Source organism: Olea europaea, unplaced genomic scaffold (genome assembly GCF_002742605.1).
Source record: "Olea europaea var. sylvestris unplaced genomic scaffold, O_europaea_v1 scaffold1406, whole genome shotgun sequence".
Taxonomy (NCBI): Eukaryota; Viridiplantae; Streptophyta; class Magnoliopsida; order Lamiales; family Oleaceae; genus Olea; species Olea europaea.
Window position 1 is genome coordinate 72,153 of NW_019231585.1, and position 22,784 is coordinate 94,936.

The window sequence follows — 22,784 nt, forward strand, 5'->3', positions numbered from 1 at the left end:
TTTCATTCCACCTTGTGTATATAGTTTTATTAATAGTTATTCTTGTGGTAAAATAAATAAAATAAAAAACACACTATATTCAAGCCTTTTTGGTATTTCATAATTGATTAGGAGTTTCTTTACAAATTGTTGTAGGTGGGGGGCCTGCCTTGAAATTTTTTGCTGTTCATATTCTTTTGTTTATTAACTTTGACGTCAAGTTGAATAATATGATTTTTTTTTCGTATGTAGATAATCAGATATGTATTCGACTTTAAAAGAGCAAAGTAATCATGGGACCGATGATAAAATTCCAGTAAAGAGTGAAAATGTGAATTTGCAACAAAGTGTGAAGGGTAAGAAGGGACATAAAAGGTCAGATGCGTGGGCTCATTTTGATATAAAGAATGATGGAACTGTAGAATGCATTTATTGTGGACAAGTGTATAAGCATCAATCTAAAGGTGGGACTAGCACATTGAGAAATCATATCGAGGATTTATGCAAAAAATATCCATATAGGTTTCAAGACAAAAGGCAAAAGACATTAAATTTCTATGGTAACTCTAGAAATGATGAGGTTTTAGAGAGTGTTAGTAGTGGTGGACAACTTGTCAAGTTTACTCAAAAAGGGGTGAGAGAACAGATTACTAAGTACCTTATATTATCTGAGTTACCTTTTCGACATGTTGAAGATGAAAGTTTTCAGTGTTATACAAGGTATTTTTTTCCGACTTTTGATTTTCCTTCAAGGATGACAGTTGCTAGGGATATATATCGCTTGTTTCTTGATGAGAAGAAGAAATTGAGGAAAGAATTGAGTAAACACCGGGTTTGTTTGACTACTGATTGTTGGACATCTATACAAAATGTAAGTTACATGTGTTTGACTTCTCATTGGGTTAACGATCATTGGAGACTTAATTAACGAATCATAAGTTTCATCCAAGTCCCCAGGCATAAGGGTGATATGGTAGGAAAGGAATTGATATCTTGCCTTCAGGATTGGGAAATTAATAAGATTTTCTGTGTGACGATTGATAATGCCTCATCTAATGACATAGCAATAATGAAATTGAAGAGTTGTGTTTCTAGAGAAGAAGAATGGTCTAGTTCTTGGGGGAGAAATGCTTCATATGAGTTGTTGTGCTCACATTCTCAATCTTATAGTTTATGATGGATTAAAAGAAATTAGCAATGCTATTTCATCTATTCGCAATGCTATACGGCATGCTAGATCTTCCCCAACACGACTAAAAAGATTTCGAGAGAGTTGCAAGGATGCAAATATTGAGTCTCGAGGTTTATTATGTTTGGATGTATCAACTAGATGGAATTCTACATACATGATGTTGCAAGCCGCAATAAAGTTTAAAAAAGCATTTGATGTTTTGGAAAGTGATGCAAACTATACAAAGTACTTTGATGAAGAAAGGTCTAATGGGAAAAATATAGATGGACCACCAACACATGTGGATTGGGACCAAGCAGAAGCATTTGTTGGATTCTTGAAGACTTTTTATAATATGACATTGAAAATTAGTGGCTCTTTATATGTAACGTCAAACACTTTCTTTCAAGAAATATGTGAAATTCATGCGGAGTTGAATGAATTAGCTAAAGAGCCAAATAGTATGATAGGATCCATGGCAGTTAGCATGAGAAGAAAATATGATAAGTATTGGGGCAATCTTGAAAAGTTTAATCAATTGTTGTTCATAGCAACAGTTCTTGACCCTAGATGCAAGTTGGAATTACTTAAAGTTGGGTTTGAACTTATTTATGATGTACAAATTGCAAACATGTTAAAAAAAAGTTGAAAACACGCTTCACAAGTTATATGAATGCTATAAGGAAATGATGACTCCACCATTAGTCCCACCAAAGGATGCTACTCAACCTAGAAGCCAAAGTGCTTTACAAACTACTTTTGGAACTTCTAAACCTGTTCCCTCAATTTTTAGAGCTATGCTTATGCAAGAAACTAAAGCAGAGAAGAACGATTTGATGGATTATTTAAATGATCGTTGTGAAGATTTGACCAATGATGATTTCGACATATTAAATTGGTGGAAATTGAATGAAAATAAGTACAAGATTGTCTCCCAAATTGTCAAAGATGTGTTAGCCATTCAAATATCTACAGTTGCTTCCGAGTCTGCATTCTCTACTAGTGGTCGAATTCTCGATCCTTTTAGGAGTTCATTGAATGCAAAGATGGTTGAGGCAGTGATTTGCACTAAGAATTGGTTACATAGTAACAAGGAACCTATTGTGATTCGTCAATATTTGGATAAGTAAAAGCATTGGATGATTTAGAAAAACCTATAAAAGGTATTATCGTATTTTATCTTTCTATTCACTTTATTTTATAGTTTTTTATACCATTTAATTTTAATAAATGCATATATTTGTTATATGCAGATAACGAATCATCTGTTACTACTGAAGATGTTTTGCCAATTATTATTGATTAAGAGGTTAGAACAAATTGTTTCACTACATTGAATTATTAGAACTGAAAAATATTTCTTCATAGTATTTATAATAATACTAATATTTATATTTCAACGGGATATTTAAGATTAAAATTTATGATTTAACTTGTTCGATGTACATTTTTTTCGTTAAACCGTGATTTTAAACCGATCCAAACCGAAAAAAGTGGTTTGGATTGGTTTGGTTTGAAAATTGAATTGGTTTGGTTTGGTTTGAAAAAATTTCAAACCGCTTTAAGTGGTTTGGTTTGAAAATTTGTCACAAACCGTCCAAACCGAACCATGTGCACCCCTAGTAGATTCCTATCACATTGCTTCAGCGATCTATCAAGAACTTAACCTGTAAGTCAAGACTCCAGATGACCTCAAAGCTAAGCCCAAAATTTCTTTTTAATATCATTATTCACTACGAGACATGTCTTGCTACAGTAAAATGTCCAAGACTAAGAAATTGTAATTACTTTTAACATACACAAATTGCTAGTTATTAGCCACCCAAAATATTATCAATTTCACACATCGAGATGGAGATGCAGCACTAACACACCATTTAATTCCCAAAGCATACTGCTGCACATATTCAAGTAGTCAAATGGACAAGATAGTTGCAAATAAACATGCAGGATGTAAAAGTTCAGAAGATAGCAAAATGAAATTTCCATCTGAAAGCAAAATGAAATTTCCAGTTCAATTTACTTGAACATAGTAGCTCATACTCCTGAGCCAGATAAAATATAATTTTGAGAGACAACAGAACCATACCTTTGGACCACGATCAACCAAGCGAGCCCATTCACTTCGGTTCCTCAGACAATCAAGAACAGCCTGGGAGTGACTTGAATACGCATAACGCTCTCCATTATGCTTCCTCAAGTGAGGCCAATGCTGCAGATATGAGAAAATTGAAAAAGACATTATTCTCAATTTTATTTTGAAGAATTGTAATGAGCTTGGGCATGCAGAACAGCAGCTTATCATTTGATCAAAAACGCACCGGTACAACTGCATTACATAGTTCTTCATATGTCATGCGTTTGCCTTTACTCATGATCTCAGCAATCAAACCTATAACAAAAACATGGATGGGACGGTTGCACCATACTGAAAAACAAAATTTCGAAGATTTTCATGGAAAGGCACAAACCAGGCAAAGTGCGATTGGTAGGACGGCCAACCATCTCCTGATCTTCTTGAGAAACGTTTCTTGGTGAGTGGCGAATAGATGATAAATTTTGTCCATTTGTTACATCAGCGGATGATAAATTGCTGTTCAGATTTGATGTGGAGACAGAAGAGTTACTTGTCTTCATAGAGTGAGTGCCTTTAACTGATCCACCATCGGCTTCTCTTTTGGAAACAGAATCTGAGTTGTATTCAGGATCTCGTCTCCTGTTATCACGTGAAGAGGGCCTCTTAGCTTCATTGTCAACCTCCCGAGAACTATGTGAACCATCTTTAGCAAAATCTTTGGTTTTTCTTCTGGAGCCCTGCAGAATTTATAAACATGAGACAAGTTACCTGATCAGAACAAGTCAAAAAAATCATACCGCTAAAGGTTCACCAAGCAGAAAAGTCAAGCATGCTCACCAAGGCATGATCTTTTCCTCCACTACTAGATGTTCGCTTCATTAGCATGCTTGTCGGTGTAGTAGATGTTAACTGAGGTAAACTACCAGCATGACGCATGCGTGGTGCCCTAGTCACTCGAGGAGAACTATTGAGTTCTTGATGCAAAAGTAGAGCATACTGCATATGGCATAGCAGATGAGGATAAGATTTCTTAAAAAGGAGGAAACTGAGAGGGATAGTACTGTCCATACCTCTTCATCACTGAGCATTGTGGATACGCTAGAAGAAGCTGGAGCATGCAATAAAGATGCATTTCCTCTAGATGATGATTGGCTACCCGGCTGATTAGTCTTTTCCCCTTTAAGCGGTAAAACAGAATCTGTAGCTTTATTCTGAAAATTTGACACAATCTCTGTCTGCTGTGAACTTGCACACTCACCAGAGCCTGGGGTAGCAAATACATGGGACACAGAAGGTTCTTTAGTGGAGGAATGAATTGCAGAGTCCTTTGAATCAGATGGGGCTCTCTTAGAATCTGAAGCCTCTGATGTCTTGGCTGGCTGAAGTACTTTTGCAGCATAACCATGAGATCTTGGATGTTCTTTGGGTATTTTCTTCAGCCTCGCACATTTATCTTCATCCCTACCTACATTAGTTGAGGCATTATCTTTCACACTTCTAACTTTGCTCTCAGACGTTCCCTTCAGTCTACCACCAGCATATTGATTTTGATTAGCTGCAGGTATGTTAATGTCAGAAGATTTTGACATCGCAACACTGGCTGACATGGAAGGGGATTTGCCAACAGAAACAACTACCTTCCGCTTATATGAAGTTGCTGAATGGTTTGTGACTGAGCCACTGGATTTACATGAATCTAAAACTGGTTTTAAACCATGTTTATGACCTGAAAACATTTGTCTTGCTCCAGATGAACCTTCTGAACCTGCTGGTTCTTGCTTAGATTTATAGGTGTCACCTTGCAATTGATTAGTTTTGTCTTTAGAATTACAAACATCTAGCATCTTATCACCATCTAGCACCTGGAAGTCACTAGCATCTGGACCTATTATTGAGTTGTCAGTCACTTTAGCATTCTCAGACAAAAGATCAGAGGAAGATTCTGGATGTTGGACAGCAGCTCTCATGCTGTCCATCTTAAAATCATCTGGAGATGAAGCACAGGCATTAAAGCATCCGTGATTATTAACATCTACCTCTGCTTTCAGTTTCTTATCAGGCTGTAAAGAGTTGGCAATCTCAATATTTGAATATTGGACATCTCCAGCAACAGGCTCTCTGTCATGCAAGCTAATCCCAACGCTTCCAGTTCCAACTCCCTGAATATCTCCCAAGCTCTCAAGATCACCGACCACAACCTAATTTAAACACGAGAGAGAGAGAGAGAAGGTGTCAATACTGCTAATTCAAGGATGCGTCTAGGAATGTAATTACAAGGCCTATGACCTCTTAAAAAGCATTTCTAAATATAATCAAGAAAAGAACAGCTTGCAACAACTCAAAAGGAAATAGGCATCTTAATAGAGTCTGTTAACCTCTGCTGGTAAGAACTAGAACGAGAATACAAACAGCATATATATAATGTCTAATCATTGAAATGCACTGAGAGCAGATGAACATGACGAACACGCCCAGCAAAACACCGAATGTTTTGCTAATTTCTTCTCATTTTAATTTTAATTTTTCCACCTATCTTTATAGGGCCACAATCGCTAGGCATCATGCCAATTATTTGCATGGGTTACATGGCAAACCGTCAATGAAGCATGTGAATTTCAAGGAGAAATTAGAGAGAAGCAAATTAGTTCAGTGGTATACATACAAAACTTGCTGCATTATCTAACCATAATATGATAAGATATTAGTTTCTCCGACACCAAGATTAATTAGAGCTAGCTGAATGGCATGAAGTTATATTTATGGAAGACTGAATACTCATGACAAAACACAGATTATGAGAATTACATCATGTGCATTTAGCTGTACCTCTTCTTTTACAGGATTGCTCTGAGAATCGTGGTGTTCTACCAATGATGCAACATCAACATTGGCTTTAAATGATACATCTGACCTCACCAAGCCTTGATGATGTCCGTCGTCTTCCCTTGGTATTGCACCTCCTGAAGAATCATTTCTTAAAGTTGTCTGCTCCCTTGAAGCTATATCAGTAGAACTATCACAAAGACCATTAGATACTTGATCACCAAGAACATTCTTGTTGCCCTGACAATCAACGTTGAAAGTCTTGGAGTTTCTATCTTCAGAAAATTCTAATTGTTTTCCATTGCTTGAGAATGTGGAAGCTAGTAATGTATATGAAAAACAAAATTAGTTAATCAATCTACAACAGTTCAGGCACAAAATGCCAGTCCATCTTATTTTTCTAAAAATAAAAAAATAAAAAATAATATTCACAAAACTAACATGATTCATATTGCCAATTAAAAGAATCGTAACTAAAAAATTAGGAATCAAAGAATATATGAAATACCTGCATGAGACAAAAGAACAGCTCGTTTTTTAGAATTTCCTTCTTTCTCAATTTTCCCAACCATTTTCTTTGCATGTTGATTATTCAAATTTTTGAGCTCCTTTTTCTCATGTTTTTCACAGTTTTCCAGGGTAGGTTGCACCATGCTTCTCTCCTTCATCTGTTTCGGGGACAATAACTCTTGCTGCTTGCCTTCTTCATTGTTACTTTTTACACCAATAGAATCCACCACAGGAGTGGGCAAAATATTTTCCTTTTCCTTTGACAGAGAGTATAAAACACCAGCACCATCATCAACTTGATTCCCATTTTGATCTCCACCTTTTTTATGCACCTTATCTTCTTTTCCCTCTAGGACATTGTCATCCCACAATGGAAACTCCCTGTATTGAAAATTAAACTTTTTTGGCACATAGCCGGTTGCCTTCCACAGCTGTGGACCAAAAATTGATGACATTTGTGCCCCTGAGAACAACCCAGGATCACCACCCGGCACCCCTTGCACATGAACCCTCTCCTCTATCGGGATATCAGTCCACAACCTAAACGGCCTATGTGAGGAAACACTGGCTGGATTGTCCATCCTGAGCGTTTTGGTAGGCAATTCAACTAAAAACTGTGCGACCTCTGTCTCCTCGCTCTCATTCCTCACACTAGCACTGTTCTTAGTCTTACACTTATCGCAAGCAAAGGATTTATCGCTCTTGACGTAACGTGAACAACGCGTGTGCACCCATACCCCGCACTCATCGCACTTTACCATCTCCTCACCGTCGTCAAAATTAACTCCGCAGACGCAGTCGACTGTCCATGAGCCATCCACCCAATCGTCGTGTGAGTCCGAGGGGGGAAGCCGATGAGACCCGCTCTTCATTTCTTACTAAAATCCCTAACCCTAACTCTATTTTCAATCAAACCCTAATTTCCACATATCCGAGCTACAATTCTACATGCCACGCAAAGACATTGAAATTCCTCCAGATAATTATCTTTTTCATAGAAAGAGAAAATTGGATTCGAGAAAACGTACCTTAGCAAAAATTGTCGAACTTGGCTAATTCGTGTATCTGTTTGGTGAATATCCAGTGGATATAATGGTTAGTTTGAGAGAGAAAATATCGGACGAAACCCAAAGAGGGAGCGTGAAATGAATATAGGATGAAGAAGTAGCGTCGGTCACACGTTTTGATGTGGGTTACTGTAGCTTTAGCGCTGCTCCAAAATATCGCGATTCGCGACCCGTTTGTGACTTTCGGAGTATCCGACGCTAGTGAGGACTAAAGAGTATATAATAGAGTTTCACTTGGATTAAAATCTAATTTTAATTTAAATAAAATCAAATAATAAATATTAATCAAATGAAACTCACAATTTTTAACCACACATTTCAAAACATTTTATTACAATCTATTAAAATATTTAAGTTGGTCAATTCCTGTGTCAATCCGCCGATTTTTTTCTTTTTCGGCATATTTGAATGGGTTCTAATTTTCCGGTTTTCCTATATAGCCTTGCGGATTTTCCGATTTTCTCAATCATAACCATTGACGTGATTCAATTCTAACGACACAAACGTACTTGATAGTAAAATTAGAATATTCTATCAAATTCACATCTATCAATTACCAAATAACGAAGTCTAAAATGAAATTATTGATAGACTTCGGTTAAATCCATTTGCTTAACCAACGAATTACTTTCTATCATTAACAAATTGTTGAATTCAAGAGTAAATAGACTAGAATTCTTGTAGTTGGCTTTTTGTCACCTTTCTTCAATTGCTTTCGACAAATTTAATGGAGTTTAGCTCCTATTTGTCACCTATTATTTTATTTTATTTTTTACAATACTTATTTTCAACCATACATTTTTCATTAAAATAATATTACACACAAATAAAAAAATTCATATTTTTTTAACTACACATTCTCCATCAATCTACTATTCCATACTACATTTCTCAAAATCAAAAAGGTTCTAACACACCCTTAGATACAATGTTGAACAATTCTGGTACTACAAGAACTATAATGTTATGTAGCACTGATAATGCTTGACACCAGTTTAGATAACAGTGAATGCTAACAAATGGCACTTGAAGTTGTGTTGCTGGAGATCAGTTTCAACCAGATTGGTATTAAAAAAATGTTTGTTATACATCACGATTTACATTATCTTTTACAAATTGATGAAGTGTCACTAAAAAGTGGAGATATTTTTTTATCTAATTGATGAAATTTTGACCCAATCAAATCTTGCTACACTATTTATTGGTAAATAAATTTGTAAGTTGCGGTATAATATAGTTCAATTGTATTAGTTAAGCATTGGCGCCAATAGTAGAGTCCAATGCCACCAAAACTTTTGATGAAAACTCATGTGGTAAATATTCTAAATTGCGTAATAAATTATGCATAGATGATAGAGTTCAATATCACATAAATTTTGTGATGAGCATAGCCCGTGCTATAAAGCGTTACTCTTAGAGTAAATATTCTAAATCCTACACCGCCTAAGTTTGTGATGAGCACAATTTTCACTACAAAGCATTATTCCTAGAGTAAATGTTCTAAATTACGTGTAATAGATTGTCCCTAAATGACTTATCTCTTCGTATCGAAATGGTTCGAAAATAGAGAGATTACAACTTTACAAGTCTTCACTTCAATTTCATTCTCTTCGAAAGATTGTACAAGTATTGAACTTTGACTTGATAACTAATTAGTGGATATCGGTTGAACTGGTTGATTTTGAGTCTGGATAGGTATAGATTTAGCTAACAATATCGAGATGGTTTGAAAATAGAGAGATTATAATTCTTCACTTCAATTTCATTCTCTTCGAAAGACTATGCAAGTATTGAACTTTGACTTGATAACTCATTAGTTGGCTTCGATTGAACTGGTTGATTTTGATTTCTTTTCAATTAATATGATCTTTACTCACAAACAGCAACTTATGCAAATACTGAACCAGGATAAATTACAAGGAAACTTCTAGAATAATAAAACACGTTGGTGATTTTCTAGGGTTACTTTAAATAGATGGATGCCAAAGTGGACTAAGCATGAAGGATAAAAAGAAAAAGCAAGTGGTCTTGTATGCTTCTTCCTAATTCATATTTGACCGGATAAATGCTAGAAAATCAATTATCCAACCTTCACAAAGTAAAATGTGTGCCCCAGGAATCCCTAGCAAGCTCATAAATAGTATCTCGCACCATTTTCCTATTAAAAAATAAATAAATAATCCTACCACCCCAACTAAAATCGAATAAATCTTCTCAAACAGGGCCACATAAGCCCTGTTTTTTCCCGCGGGGGGGGGGGGGGGGTGCCTGCCCTATGTGACCCTGTTTACATAGCATTGACCATGAAAATCAAGACTAGTTTGACTTAGTATCAATTAATATTGGACCAATTTTCAATTTTAGCTACATAACCAAAAATAGGATTCGGTTCACAAAATATTTTCTTTCTCGCCTATTAATTAAATTGTAATTTATGAGAATTAACATGTGTTCTAAATTTAAACAGAAAAGTAAAATAAGAAAAATTACGCAATAGTTTACAATTTACAGTTTTATTTTGAAACATAAAAGAATTGTGCGAAAAAGACGTGATAAATTAAAATGTTTTCCTGGTCATGTATCTTTTCCATCTTTATATACATCCACTTTTTTTTTTGGGCCGGTCTAATAATTAAAGTGCTAAAGCAAATACCCCAGCCAGTGACTAGTATTCATAACCCGCCAACTCTTTTTCTACCATCACTGCCTTGCCCTCCAAAAATATGAAGCCTGCTGACATTCAAGAACAGAAAGAAAACTGACTAGTTGCTGCACAAAACTGATGGGAAACTGCTTGCTTGGAGGCATGGGAGAATGCAACAATGAAGTGATAAGAGTTGTAAATTCCAACGGCGGAGTTATGGAATTTTACGCGCCAATAACAGTTGAGTCCATCACCGATGAATTCCCGGGTCATGGAATTTTTAGAAGCCATGACCTCTTCTGGAATCCACTCCCACACAACCAAGTATTACTAGCTGGAGAATCCTACTACCTCTTAGCATTACAAGACAGCAAATCAGGCAAAACTACTAGTAATCCCGCACAAGTTGGGCACGTGAGATCAAACAGTGTGCCTCATCAATCCCTTGTCGCCATCCCTCCATATAGAATGTCTTTGGATAGCCAGCAGGGATTAGGATTACTGAAAAGGTCCTACACTAAAACTTCTGAATCCTTTCCCTGCAGCAGGTATTATGGAAGTTGCGGTGGATTTTGGAAAGTGAAGCTGGTTATTAGCCCCCAGAAATTGTTGAACATTTTATCAGAGGAGGGCAAAACGGAGGAGTTGATTGACAGTGTGAGAGCTGTTGCAAAATGCGGGAATAATATGGGAGTACTCGACTCGATGCCCTTTTCTGATCAATGGAGTCTTTCCAGCAGCAGAAATTAATGTTTTTTTCACTGCCAACCCCTCCCTCCTGTTCCTTGTTGCCTTAATTCTTCTACTTCTAGTTTCTAACTAGTACTCATGTACGCTTATCTTTCCTTCTTAGAAGTTTGTTTTCTCTGTGAATTCCAGCCAACAGTAATATAATAGTCCTTCCAACTCCATGGCATTTTCATCATTGAATCTTTCATAAGTTAAACTGACTTTTTATTTCAAATCCTCTTCTTTACATGCTAGTTAAGTTCATTATATGACACTTAAATAGTATTGAACTCTGCGTGATGAATATTATCATTCACTTTAGAGAATTTGCAGTTTGGCATTGAACTGTTACAACATATTTGGGAGGAAGAGAGTAGTGTGATAATAAACATGCTATGCACAACTGAAGAGAGACGATCTTAAAAAATTCAACTTGGGAATCACTGACACAAATTGGTTTTGGACAATTTTGGTTGTATAAATGATGTCGAAATCACATTTCGAAGACTGGGAAATGTTAATGCCTCTATTCCGGATACAACTCCAACCAAAATAGAAGTGTTGGTGTAATTAATCTTTTCATATCTTATGTCAATTTTTGTGTTCTCAAAGTACTCAAACAATTACTCGAGAGAATAAACATATGAAATCCCCATATAACTAGACGGGGCATGCTACAGGAACAGGGGGGCTGACCGCCTCCCTAACCGAAACCCACAAATAGGGGGGGTCCTTTTTTTTTTTTTTAATTGGCGGTCAGCCTCCCTGTTATAGGAGCATTTTCCATCACTAGACTGACATCAAGGAATAAAATCAACAGCAATGCCAAGACCTTGTACTTGTGATGGCCTAAATGCTATGACCTTGTAGTCCTACAGTGTCGAGTTTAACCACTTCAGTTGGGGCTTATTGTCATTTTAGTAATATACTATACAACTCAATGAGTTACAAATGCTATGAACGAATATTTCCTCTCCATAATCCTACTAAAATTTTTCTCCTTGGACTTTCTTGATTTTCTTTGTGACATGCCTGAAGCGAATTTTTTTCTTTTCAGACTAACATAGAATTGGAAGAGGTTGTTCAATGAACTGAAAATAGAAATTGGCTATTTTTCCTTTCGCCCAAACCCAATATTTCCAAGTGGCTCATCTGACTCATAATCGTAGTCATTGCGTCATTTGTTTGCTAATTAATGTTTTCTGTTGTGAACATATAGGCTTTATACTTATTAATCCGAATAACAATGTATTGAATTAGTTGAGCTCTTTATGGTATTGCTTGCAGCAAGAAACATACATGAGAAACAACAATGAATAGGCAAGAGTGAACAGGGACTCAATTTTAGAGGCTGGCATAGAGTCAGGATCGGCATATTTTGCATCATAAAATGGTGAGATTTTTAGATCTTGAATAGTAACAACTATGGTCAGACTGAAGAAACTTTCAGTTCAAAAAAACACAGAGATCTACTTTACTAGATATTCTATCAAAGTTCAATATTAGTTGCCAACTGTCTCAAATTTCTAGGCTTTAAAGCTAATCAGTGAAAGCAAAAAAGTTAATGTCCGGAACAATATCAACTTTATTGAATCTCTTGTTCTGCCTTTCACTTAATTTGACATGCACAATAATTGAGAATAGATAAAGCTCAAAGTGCTAGAAGATTATATTCAACTATAACTTTCATATCGTCGCATATACACCATCACAGATCCAATTTTTTAGCATGTTAGCTAGGTGAATAGCGGGTGAATTTCCCATACCATCTTGGACCTTAAATGAAGTTCCCACATGCATGCGGCTGCAGTTTTGGAGTAAATCAAGGCTCCTTTGTTGTTTCTAAACTCCATCACTGATTACCATTGAAGTGAAATCTGTTCACGAATCAAACTGAAAGTCGTGAGTCACAATCAAAGATACTGGAATGCTTTGAAACCCAATAAGCATGTAAATCAGCACTTAGATTTTGTCCCTTAAGTTTTTGAAAGAAAAAGTACAACAAACTGTCAAATGCTAAAACTATAATACTCTGAGCAGTCAATCTCATCATATACATAATAGGCTGGTTACTCAGCAATTAAGATATGTAATATAATTTAGCACATCAACTCTTTCCAAGTCGAAGGCCAATAATAACATGACAATCTTTACCAATTTTTGGACATGAAGTTCTAGGAAACAAGCAAGCCATGTCTTGAAAGGGAAATGAAATTGAGATCTAGAATGTCTAGAACATCATCTTGCATAGACACCTGACACTAATAACAAAATAATTGCAATTCAAATGTCCCCAACTTTAATCAAGTGCTGTATCCTAATTCTTCTAAATTTGTTTAAATTTTGCACAAGTAATCATACAACAGTAAAGTAATACTTGGATTATGCATTTGAATTCATCAATCGTTACCTACATACAAATGGAACTTCATCAACCGCTCAATAACAAAAACAACAATGGTGCATAAAACAGGCAGCAAGTATACAAGATAACACAAAGTAATTATCCACCCCATTTTCCTGCCTTTCTTCTCTTTAAAATTTAACCAATCCATTCAACAGATTACACCATTGGACATCTTACTAAACTAGTAAAACTCCTGACATTGAAAACGAACCTACTAAATATATGGACGCCACCAAGATGATCCGAACTTTCTTAGCTCAGCTACAAATAGGGCAGAGTATCAAACCATTTTCGTTGCAATCGCTACACCTTAAAACCATGGTCTTTTTCTCCTGTTTCCCACCAACCTCTGCTCCTTGTTTGATCGCCACAACCATCTTACAACTCCCATTACACCTGAAGCATGGCACGAACCTTACACCCGCACACCCCTCACACACATACCCGCATCTCGTTTTAGGCAATCCCTGAAGCAACTCTCCTAAAGAGCCATCGTCCACGATTTTCATCACCTCATCGATTCCACCTATGTACTTCCCTTTCACAAACACTCTTGGGGGTATCAACTCACTCATCTCCTTCCCCCTCATCAGCTCCCTCAATTCATCCCTAAAGCCCCTGTCCATGGAAATATCCCTCTCACAAACCACAACACCGACCCCCTCAATTGCTGATCTAACAGCATTGCAATCTTCAAAAGTCTTCCTGACGCCCCTCAACGTCGTCGTATAAATCACCACTTTGTTTTCCCCATTTGGCGGGCAAACATTTTCAAATCCCTCAAGCATATAACTATAATTAAAATCTTCAGAAAAAGAATACTTTCTCCTGACATTGATATCGTTCGAGGACTTAATAACGACATTCGGATTGAAATTTTCCTCATTTCCTCGCCAGAACCCGGTATGATCAGAAACCGGATGAATCGGTAAAGTGGAAAAACGGAAGCTGGGAATGCGATCGGAATCAAGGCCAGACATGAGGTCCCTTGAATTAATGGTTTCAAGTGTGAAGCGCGGAGCTGGGATCGGAGTAGGATCGACAGTGGCGGTACCAGAATCGTGGTCTGTGTCGGACGTAGGCCGGTCGAGGGTCAAGAGACCATAAGTGGTGGAGGTGAGGGACACGATGTGATGACTGAAAGCTGTTGAGCGACCGATTTGGGAGAAATCGTCATCGTGGTTTAGCATTGTCGATGAAACACAACCCATTTTGTGAGTGCGCGCACTTGAGAAATCAGACTCAGTAGAGACAAACGCTTGGATTGTATGGGGTAGGGTAGAGAACTATTAGAAAAGGAAAGGAATAATTTAAGGACTCATTCAATTTTCAAATCTTGCTACTGCTGGTTTTAGCGCTCAAATCAAAAGTTTGCTTTATTTTCAATAATGGAGACTGTAGTGTACTCGTGAAGGCGTAGGGAGGGCAAATACCCGACCACATCCTATTTCGCATGGCCCCGTCATGAAAAATCAGAAATTTTCAGTCCATCGGGAATCAGGGATAGTGATGAAGAACATGATCTTCGCTTCAAATAGAATGATTGACATAAAAAATCTATTCTCTTTATTTTAGCTCCGTTTGGCCCGTTTTGTCAATTGAAACTGAGTGGAATAATATTTTTTAAAAAGAATAAGAATCGATAAAGAAGAAAAAAATTTTAATTTACGTATAATATTATTTTATAAAAAATATGTAATTGAAAATAGTTGAGAAAAAAATGAAATTTAATTTAATGAAAAGCAAACGGGAGTAGTGCAATATGCTGGTCATGATCATATACACGTTGTGAAAAACAACCATATCGACCAATTTTTTAATTAAAGTCTTGTAAACCATTTGTCATCCTTTTTAAATAAAAATAATAATTACAATCAGAGTTTCAATTTTTAAGTTACAAACGAGTCACAAGTAAAACAATTTATAAAAAAATATATATATTCTCTTTCATTTCAAGAAATGTGCAAAATACCATCTTTACACAGGTAAAGACCCTCCACCTCGGATTATTTGTTCCAAATTATTTATCGCCAATGTAGAAATACCGAGTTAACAATCAAAGTGATCACTGAACTTTGCAAAAAGTTTTTGCAGGATCACTGAACTTTAATAATCACTCAAGTCATCATTGAACTTTGCAAAAGATTTTTACGGGATCGCTGAACTTTAAAAATCATCACATTCATCAATAAACTTTGCAAAATATTGAATGATTGCTGAGAAACATTTTGCAAAGTTGAGTGACCCCCTGGAAAACTTTTTGCAAAATTTATTGATGAATGGGGCGATTTTTAAAGTTTAGTGATCCCGTGGAAACTTTTTGCAAAATTTAGTAACGCTTTCACCTTTTGCAAAATTCAATGATGACTTTGGTAATTTTAAAAATTCAATGACCCCATGAAAACTTTTTACAAAGCTTAGTGACCATTTGGATTATTAACTCGTAGAAATACCTCATCCCTTAAAAAATGGACTTTGCGTTTGCAAAAGAGCCTCATCCCTATGATAGACTTCTACTCTACATAAGAGCTTCATCTCTATAATAGGACTTGCGCATTTCAAATTTAACACCTCGGTTGCATGGCCTCATCTATTATTAAAAAGTGCATGCCTTATATGAATATTCATAATTGGACTCGAGAGAATATTCATACTCATCTGGTATCACCTTGAAATGAACATCAACAAGGGATTCATCACTTCATCCTCTAGTTGTTTTTCACTTCGTAAGACCTTGTCCAACAAGATAATTGCTCTTTATTCCTCACTCAAGATATGCCTTATCTAGCAAGATGATTGTTACTTCCACATTTTAATCAAAGTCAATGCCTTATATAAATATTCATCCAGAGATTATTGTTATGCATTGGCCCACAAGGTAGGCCACGGAGCAATTAGCTAAGCAAGAAGCCAAGGACAAGCCTCGCAAGGTAGCATTTCGCTTCGACTTCGCCTCTTCCACGTGCGACTTCCAAGACAATCAGGCTATACTATTGGATGCCTCATTTGGGACGTATTGTTCGAGGTGAGGCATCACCTTCCTACTACATTACATTTCTAATGCGATTAACAGTTTTGTGATGGGCCTCTTTTAAAAGCCTGAACATGGCCAAGACATACAATATACTTGATTGACTGTTAGATGTGATGCTTTGTAGCAACACTGTTCAATAAGAACTTTTCAGCCCATAAGTCTGTTTGGGAGTGATTTTGAGAATTAATTTTTTGATTGTTAGGAGAAAAGTGGGGTCTACCTGTGAGAGAAAAAATCAAATATGACGACTAAAATAGTGAAATAACGATCAAAAAATTAATTTTTTGGACCAAAAAATCACTCCCAAATAGGCTCTATGTATGAGCTAGGTTGGCCATAGGTCTATGACCATTATAAATGAAAATAATAGATAGCTAGGGATTGACATGATAGACGGCTATGAATTGACACAATTGAGCTTGAACAAATTGTCATTAGTACATCGTTAAGCATCCAATCGACTCCAACTCATATCTATTGTTATAAATTCTCATATGTGGTGAAATCCTAATGCAATGCATGATTACATATTCTTGCTCATTATGTCTCTTCCATTCCCAAATATATCCTTCTGCTCTCTGACGTGAGTGTTGACGTGCATGTGACTATAGCAAACTCTATCGAATTTATCATCGTTCAATTTAACTTTGGTGTCTTAGTGTGTAGTTAATATACGCATGAAACGGGAGAGAATAGGAATTTAATGATAGTTGGACCTGTCCTATTTGGGGGGTCAATAATTAATTTTATAATTTGGTACAATTTATTATTGCCATTTAATTTGGTCAAACAATGATTGTGGGATGCAAGATGTTTCATTTGGTGTTAAATCATGCAATTATTAAGTTTTATTTTGTGTTAATTCATTAACGGATACAATTTGTTTTCATGACAATAGACTTTTCCTTTTCACTATGGTCATATAATTTAGACCATAATTAATTGTGGAAATTTCGTATTAATTCATTTGATTACAGTTTTATTTTGTATTAATTCATAAAATGATACAATTATGTTTTAGTTACAAATAAAATAAACTTATCTTTCCCTGCCTAATTTAGGAATTCAATTCTCTTTGCATTTTATTTTAATGATTTACCACGTCACTTTGCATTTTTCGAAGTAAAATCAATTCAATTATTATGTTAATCTTGATTTTAAAAAAATGGAGTGAATATTATGTAGGTGGCATGACACGAAATTGATCTCAATCTTGAATTAGTATGAAATTTTCTAAATATAGCACCTTACTAACCTTGCAAATAATAAAAAGTTTGTGTTGCATATTCGAGCTTTCGAAATCACTATTGACCTTGAAAATGAGATTAAAAAATTTCACTCACCAGCAAGATTATAAATGACTATTTTGAATGGAGATATTCAGATTCTCATGTCTTTCGTAGTTCTCAAATATGCATATTTATAAATAATTATTTAGATCATACGATAATTAATTTATTTACATTGATGACTATCGCGGAATACTTTGAATCGTGCACAAATTAGGCTAGGTTTCAATACTAAATCAATCAACACACCAATCAAAATAAAGGCTCGAAACCTACAACTCATTCACTTTGGTAGCTACTTTCTAGCACCCACAAAGGGCGGAACAAAATATTGTGGTTAATGCAGCCACAAAGAAAGAAAAATATGGAGGAAGCAATTGATTAACTCAAGCCAGGGGCGGACCTTGGGGGCGGGGGGGGGGGGATTATAGGGGTAATTGACCCTCAAGATTTTGGGGGGAAAAAATTTTTGCTTAGCTTTTTTTTTATTAGAAGATATCCTATAAATTTTATTTTTGATCCCCTAACCCAAATTGTTTGGGTCCGCCCCTGACTCAAGCACAAAGTAGAGCGAAGAAATCAAAGATGGCTTCTCTGTTATTCTCTTGTAATTTCACACGATAACTCAAAGGAAGGCTTATACAGAGATAGGTTAGAAACCAAGTTAGGCTATAAATGAAGTTAAAACTGCATGCACTTAAAACCAAAAAAAGAGACTCCAACTGCAAAAATTTGAGTCCAAAAAATGAATATCTGGAAAATAGGAGAATATCAGTTCCATACCTGAGAATGGCACCAAAACCTAATCCTTCTATAAAGATTCTTGAAATTATTCCCAGTGTATTTAGCTAGAACGACAACAAAAAAAAATAAATAAATAAAGAGGAAAGCTACAAAATGGTGGATGAAGACCCATTATTCAAAATAATTAGTTTCAAGAAAATGCCAAAACCCCAGATTCTTTAAACGATGGTATCACACCAGGAAATTTCACTACCTTCAAGTGAGGATTCAATGGATAAACAAAAATAAAAATAAAAATGCAAAGATACAAGAATCTACAATAGAAGAAAATATTCTATCAAATCATCAAAAGTTTTTATTCTAAATCCAGTTAATAAAATCAATAAAAATTTACCAAAAGTTGAATGACTACAAAATCATCAAAGTTGGCATAAGCCAAACTAAGGAAGAAAACCTACAAAATGGAGGAAGAATCATTGGAAAGACTAAGATTCAAATAATGAGTATAAAAATTACCAGAAATCCAGTTTCTTAGAATGATTGACAAAATCCCTAACCTAAATCTGAAAGAACTTCAAGAAGTTACCTCAAATTCAAGTCCTCATATGAAAATTCTATAATTTCCCTCTTCTAGCATCATATCTCACAGAAAATTCCGTGTAAAAGGCTGCAACCCTTTCAATTTTACGTGTGAGAGAAGATTTCTGTATGGACCTACACACAGACATAACATTTGCTGTTGCATGGAAAAGGACTTTTTTGGGTTTGTACAGAATCAAAACAGGGCAGTATTGAGGTCCAAATATTAAATAAAAACAATAATGCTATTCGAACAGATTCCTTTGCACAGATGTTGAACAGGTAATAAAAAATTAATAAACAATGAGGACACGTGGCTGGAAGGGAAATAAGGAAAAAAAAAACTCAATCTGATTATAAATGGAAGAAACACATTATCCCCAAATTGAAATTGGCTCATTATCCCCAACCCAAATTGAAATTGGCTCATTTCTGTACTTCAGTCGATGAGGTCGGGACTTCGAAGTTCGACACCGACGAACCTCCCGTGTGAGTCTTAGCTCATTGTCCCTAAAATCAAAGAAAACAGTGGAGGTTGGCAAGCATTTTCTCTACTTCCAGTCGGTGAGGTCGGAACTTCGACACCGGCGAACCTCCCGTGTAGGTCTTAGCTCATTGTCCCTAAAATCAAAGAAAACGGTGGAGGTTGGCAAGCATTCGAAGCTTTACATCCCCATCTTTCTCTAGAAAGCCTCTCTTTGAAGAGAAAAAAATTGTGAAAAACAAAAACTCTATATTAGGGCTTTCAGAGGCGCCGAGAGAAGTATTTTCTCATTCCGTTTATTTCTCAGGTAATTTATTTACACCGCTTTGCTTTTTATGAATTTTGTAATTTTTTTTTTATAAAGTTTTTGATTGTCTGTTTTGATATTAGTTACTGAAGTTAAGTTTAAATTTTGGTGCTTATAGATTCGTTTACTGGATGAATCGCGCTTGATTGCTTTGTCAATTATTTTACAGTTAAAATAGTGAAGATCAAGAAGCGTTATAACAATTTCTGTAAATTGCTGAAATATAAGAAAATATCTGAAGATCAGAAATAGCTCATACTCTGATAGAATTCTTGCTGGCATTTTCAATAGTATAGCGCAATGAGCAAATGACTATAAAAACCACTGGTGATGCATTTTTAAACGGAATTTCAACTTTTTCAATAGCATTAAATTGAGTTTATAACAATGATCAGTCCTCTCCACTCATTACGTTCATGCAAAACACTAATGGTCAATAATTTGGGTGGTTGATTGTGGTTGTAGAATGGGAGGAAAGAATTCCGGAATTTGTCATAGTTGCAGATCGAAGGGACACTTCTTTGATGAATGCCGAAATAAGCGTCGTTGCCCCGTTTGCAAGAGTGGATTCCAGAAGTGCTTTGAGGTGGAGAGAGAGACCGATAACAAAGGAAAACTATTCAAATGCTGTAGTCAGAAATGCGATTTTTGGGAGTGGGTTGGAGAAGGAGAATCAAGTGGTGAATCAAGTGCTGTCGATAGCAAGGCGAATCCAGCATCAGAAGAATCAGTGTCAGATTTGTCGCGCATGTTTCAATATCAAATTCATCTCCCCGACGAAGAAGAGGTTCAGATTTCGATGAACATGAACATGAACATGACAATTCGCAAGGGCAAAGCAACCGTGGAGAAGAATGACAAATGAAAGTGGCCGGCTGCATTAGTAGCCCCATTTTTTAATAAACGTTGATGTTATGTATGCTTGCATTTTTTGTTCAAACTTCATGTTATTTAGTGATGTTAATGACGTAGTTGTTCTTAATGACGTATTTTTTAACTATTTGTTTCACTTAGGTTCTGTTTGATACACCATATTTTCCATGGAAAATGGAAAATTCCCCACCATTTTTCAACTTTCTGCCTGTTTGATAGGCAACTTTTTCCAGGCATTTGGTTTTCTTACTTTCCCTCACGTGACTCCTAATTCCACGAAAAGCAGGAATTCCAATTCTCATGGTTGAGCTGGTTTTAGTTTTCTAGGGAATTCAAAGTGAAAGAAACCCTTAAACACATCAAACCTAAAACATTTCTCTATCTAGAGAGTACATTTGTAATTTTTTTATTTTGTAATGTCATTAGTAAATTTCAATATCTAGAGAGTACAAATATCGTGTTGATTTTGGGGTGACACTCAAATTCGACATAAATATACAAAATGTTTTGAAGTGGCACTGTGTACGCGGTCCATTCATTACCATGAGAAATATCGAACGACATTTGAATATTGTACCAAACGAACACATTCAACGAGTAGACATCAAGTAATGCAATTGAAGTATGTTACCGCTTCAAATTGTGCATGTGGTCGAATTTACTCAATTGGGATCTTTATAATTATTTACAAATTAACTTTTTCACTACAATTTGATAAAAACTTTTTGATTCATTTTGATGCATATTTTCAATACAACATCATATGAATATATTCTCATATTCATCCAAACCATTTGCAAGGACTTCAGTGAGTGTCACGGAAACAATGTCTCCGTGACACACACACACGGAGAAACTCTCTCCTGTGTCACGGAGAGAGTTTCTCCGTGACACACTGCCCCGGAGTAGTGTGTCACGGAGAAAGTGTCTCCGTGACACACTGTTAAGGAGAGTGTGTCACATGTGTCACGCAAGTGTGTCACGGAGACACTTACAAACGTTTTTTTCCATTTTTTCTGTTTTATTGTTGTTCGAGGATATGGTTTTGTAAACAAAAATAAAAATATAATTTACGATCAATTGTATACTTTTTTTATGTTCGTCTTCTATATTGGGTGTGTCCTTTGAAATGAAGAACATATCTGTTGGAAGTAACTGTCAAAACGAACAGATATACCTATTCAAAGACTTTTGAAAATAAAATTCTCTTTCGGGGGCGTTGCCCCCCGAGCCCCCACGGAGGACGCTGCCCCCTCGACCTGACCGAGCAGGTCGATTCCCATTGCGCAGCGGCAAACACTAGTCGGGGCGGCAAATCATTGAGAAGTTTTGAAATGTTTATAGATAGTTTGGTGTAAAATTTCAGCTTGCAAGTTGCAATGCATATAATCCTGAGAAGTTTTGATCTTTCAGTTTCTACCTCTTTCTATTTAGGCGTTTTCAAAATGCGTGGGACAGTCCATGCATCTATTGCTCAGATCATTAACTAACACGTTCAACACAAATGTACAGCTATACAAAATGTAAGCAAAACACAGGTCTTGAAATTTGTTCACTTAAAATCACGCAAGTTTCTTATCAAACTAATTCTTATTTCTACAGGCACGAAATAGCAAGTTTTGGTTCTGCATATTATTTTACTTGGCCAAAACCAAATAGCCCACTATGGACATGCATAAAATTTTTCCTCAATTGATAAAACTTAAGAGGCAAAAGATTTTCTTTCTGAATTTTTCATGCTAATGTTGGGACGCCTGAAGTTCTTGTGTACCAACTGGAGTAGCACTCTGACTCGAATTTGGTCTCTTTCCTTTGCTCGATGTCGATGTTGCCTGCATATCAAAGCGAGCGTATGAGGAATTATTGTAACATCGTTCACTTCAAGCCTCCGCTTCACCTGTGCACTCAGTTCTCTATTGTATCGAAACAACCTGGATTTCGATGGGCTTGTTCCATGATTGTGGTCGAGGTGGACTGCATTAATTCTCCAAGATCCATGATCATCTGAAGATGCGCTTATCCGGGCCTTACAATTGGTTTGAATTGTTGGTTGCGGCCTTACAGATC

At 36.1% G+C, this 22,784-nt stretch overlaps 3 protein-coding genes across 3 annotated transcripts; 1 reads left to right on the forward strand and 2 right to left on the reverse strand.

Annotated features, from left to right (window-relative positions):
• Window positions 1–2,949: 2,949 nt before the first annotated feature.
• On the reverse strand, window positions 2,950–7,699 carry LOC111375711. The gene is made up of 7 exons (XM_022998577.1): window positions 6,559–7,699; window positions 6,054–6,370; window positions 4,298–5,425; window positions 4,065–4,223; window positions 3,622–3,964; window positions 3,472–3,542; window positions 2,950–3,362 (listed from the first exon to the last, which is right to left on the reverse strand). Exons 1-7 carry the CDS (start codon window positions 7,430–7,432, stop codon window positions 3,165–3,167), a joined length of 3,090 nt encoding a protein of 1,029 aa, XP_022854345.1. The 5' UTR covers window positions 7,433–7,699; the 3' UTR covers window positions 2,950–3,164.
• A 2,591-nt stretch (window positions 7,700–10,290) lies between these two features.
• On the forward strand, window positions 10,291–11,180 carry LOC111375709. Its single transcript, XM_022998574.1, has one exon. It carries the CDS (start codon window positions 10,410–10,412, stop codon window positions 11,019–11,021), a length of 612 nt encoding a protein of 203 aa, XP_022854342.1. The 5' UTR covers window positions 10,291–10,409; the 3' UTR covers window positions 11,022–11,180.
• A 1,385-nt stretch (window positions 11,181–12,565) lies between these two features.
• LOC111375712 (uncharacterized protein At3g28850-like) lies at window positions 12,566–14,875 on the reverse strand. The gene is made up of 2 exons (XM_022998578.1): window positions 13,619–14,875; window positions 12,566–12,877 (listed from the first exon to the last, which is right to left on the reverse strand). The coding sequence occupies exon 1, from the start codon at window positions 14,616–14,618 to the stop codon at window positions 13,665–13,667; it is 954 nt and encodes a 317-aa protein (XP_022854346.1). The 5' UTR covers window positions 14,619–14,875; the 3' UTR covers window positions 12,566–12,877; window positions 13,619–13,664.
• Window positions 14,876–22,784: the final 7,909 nt, after the last annotated feature.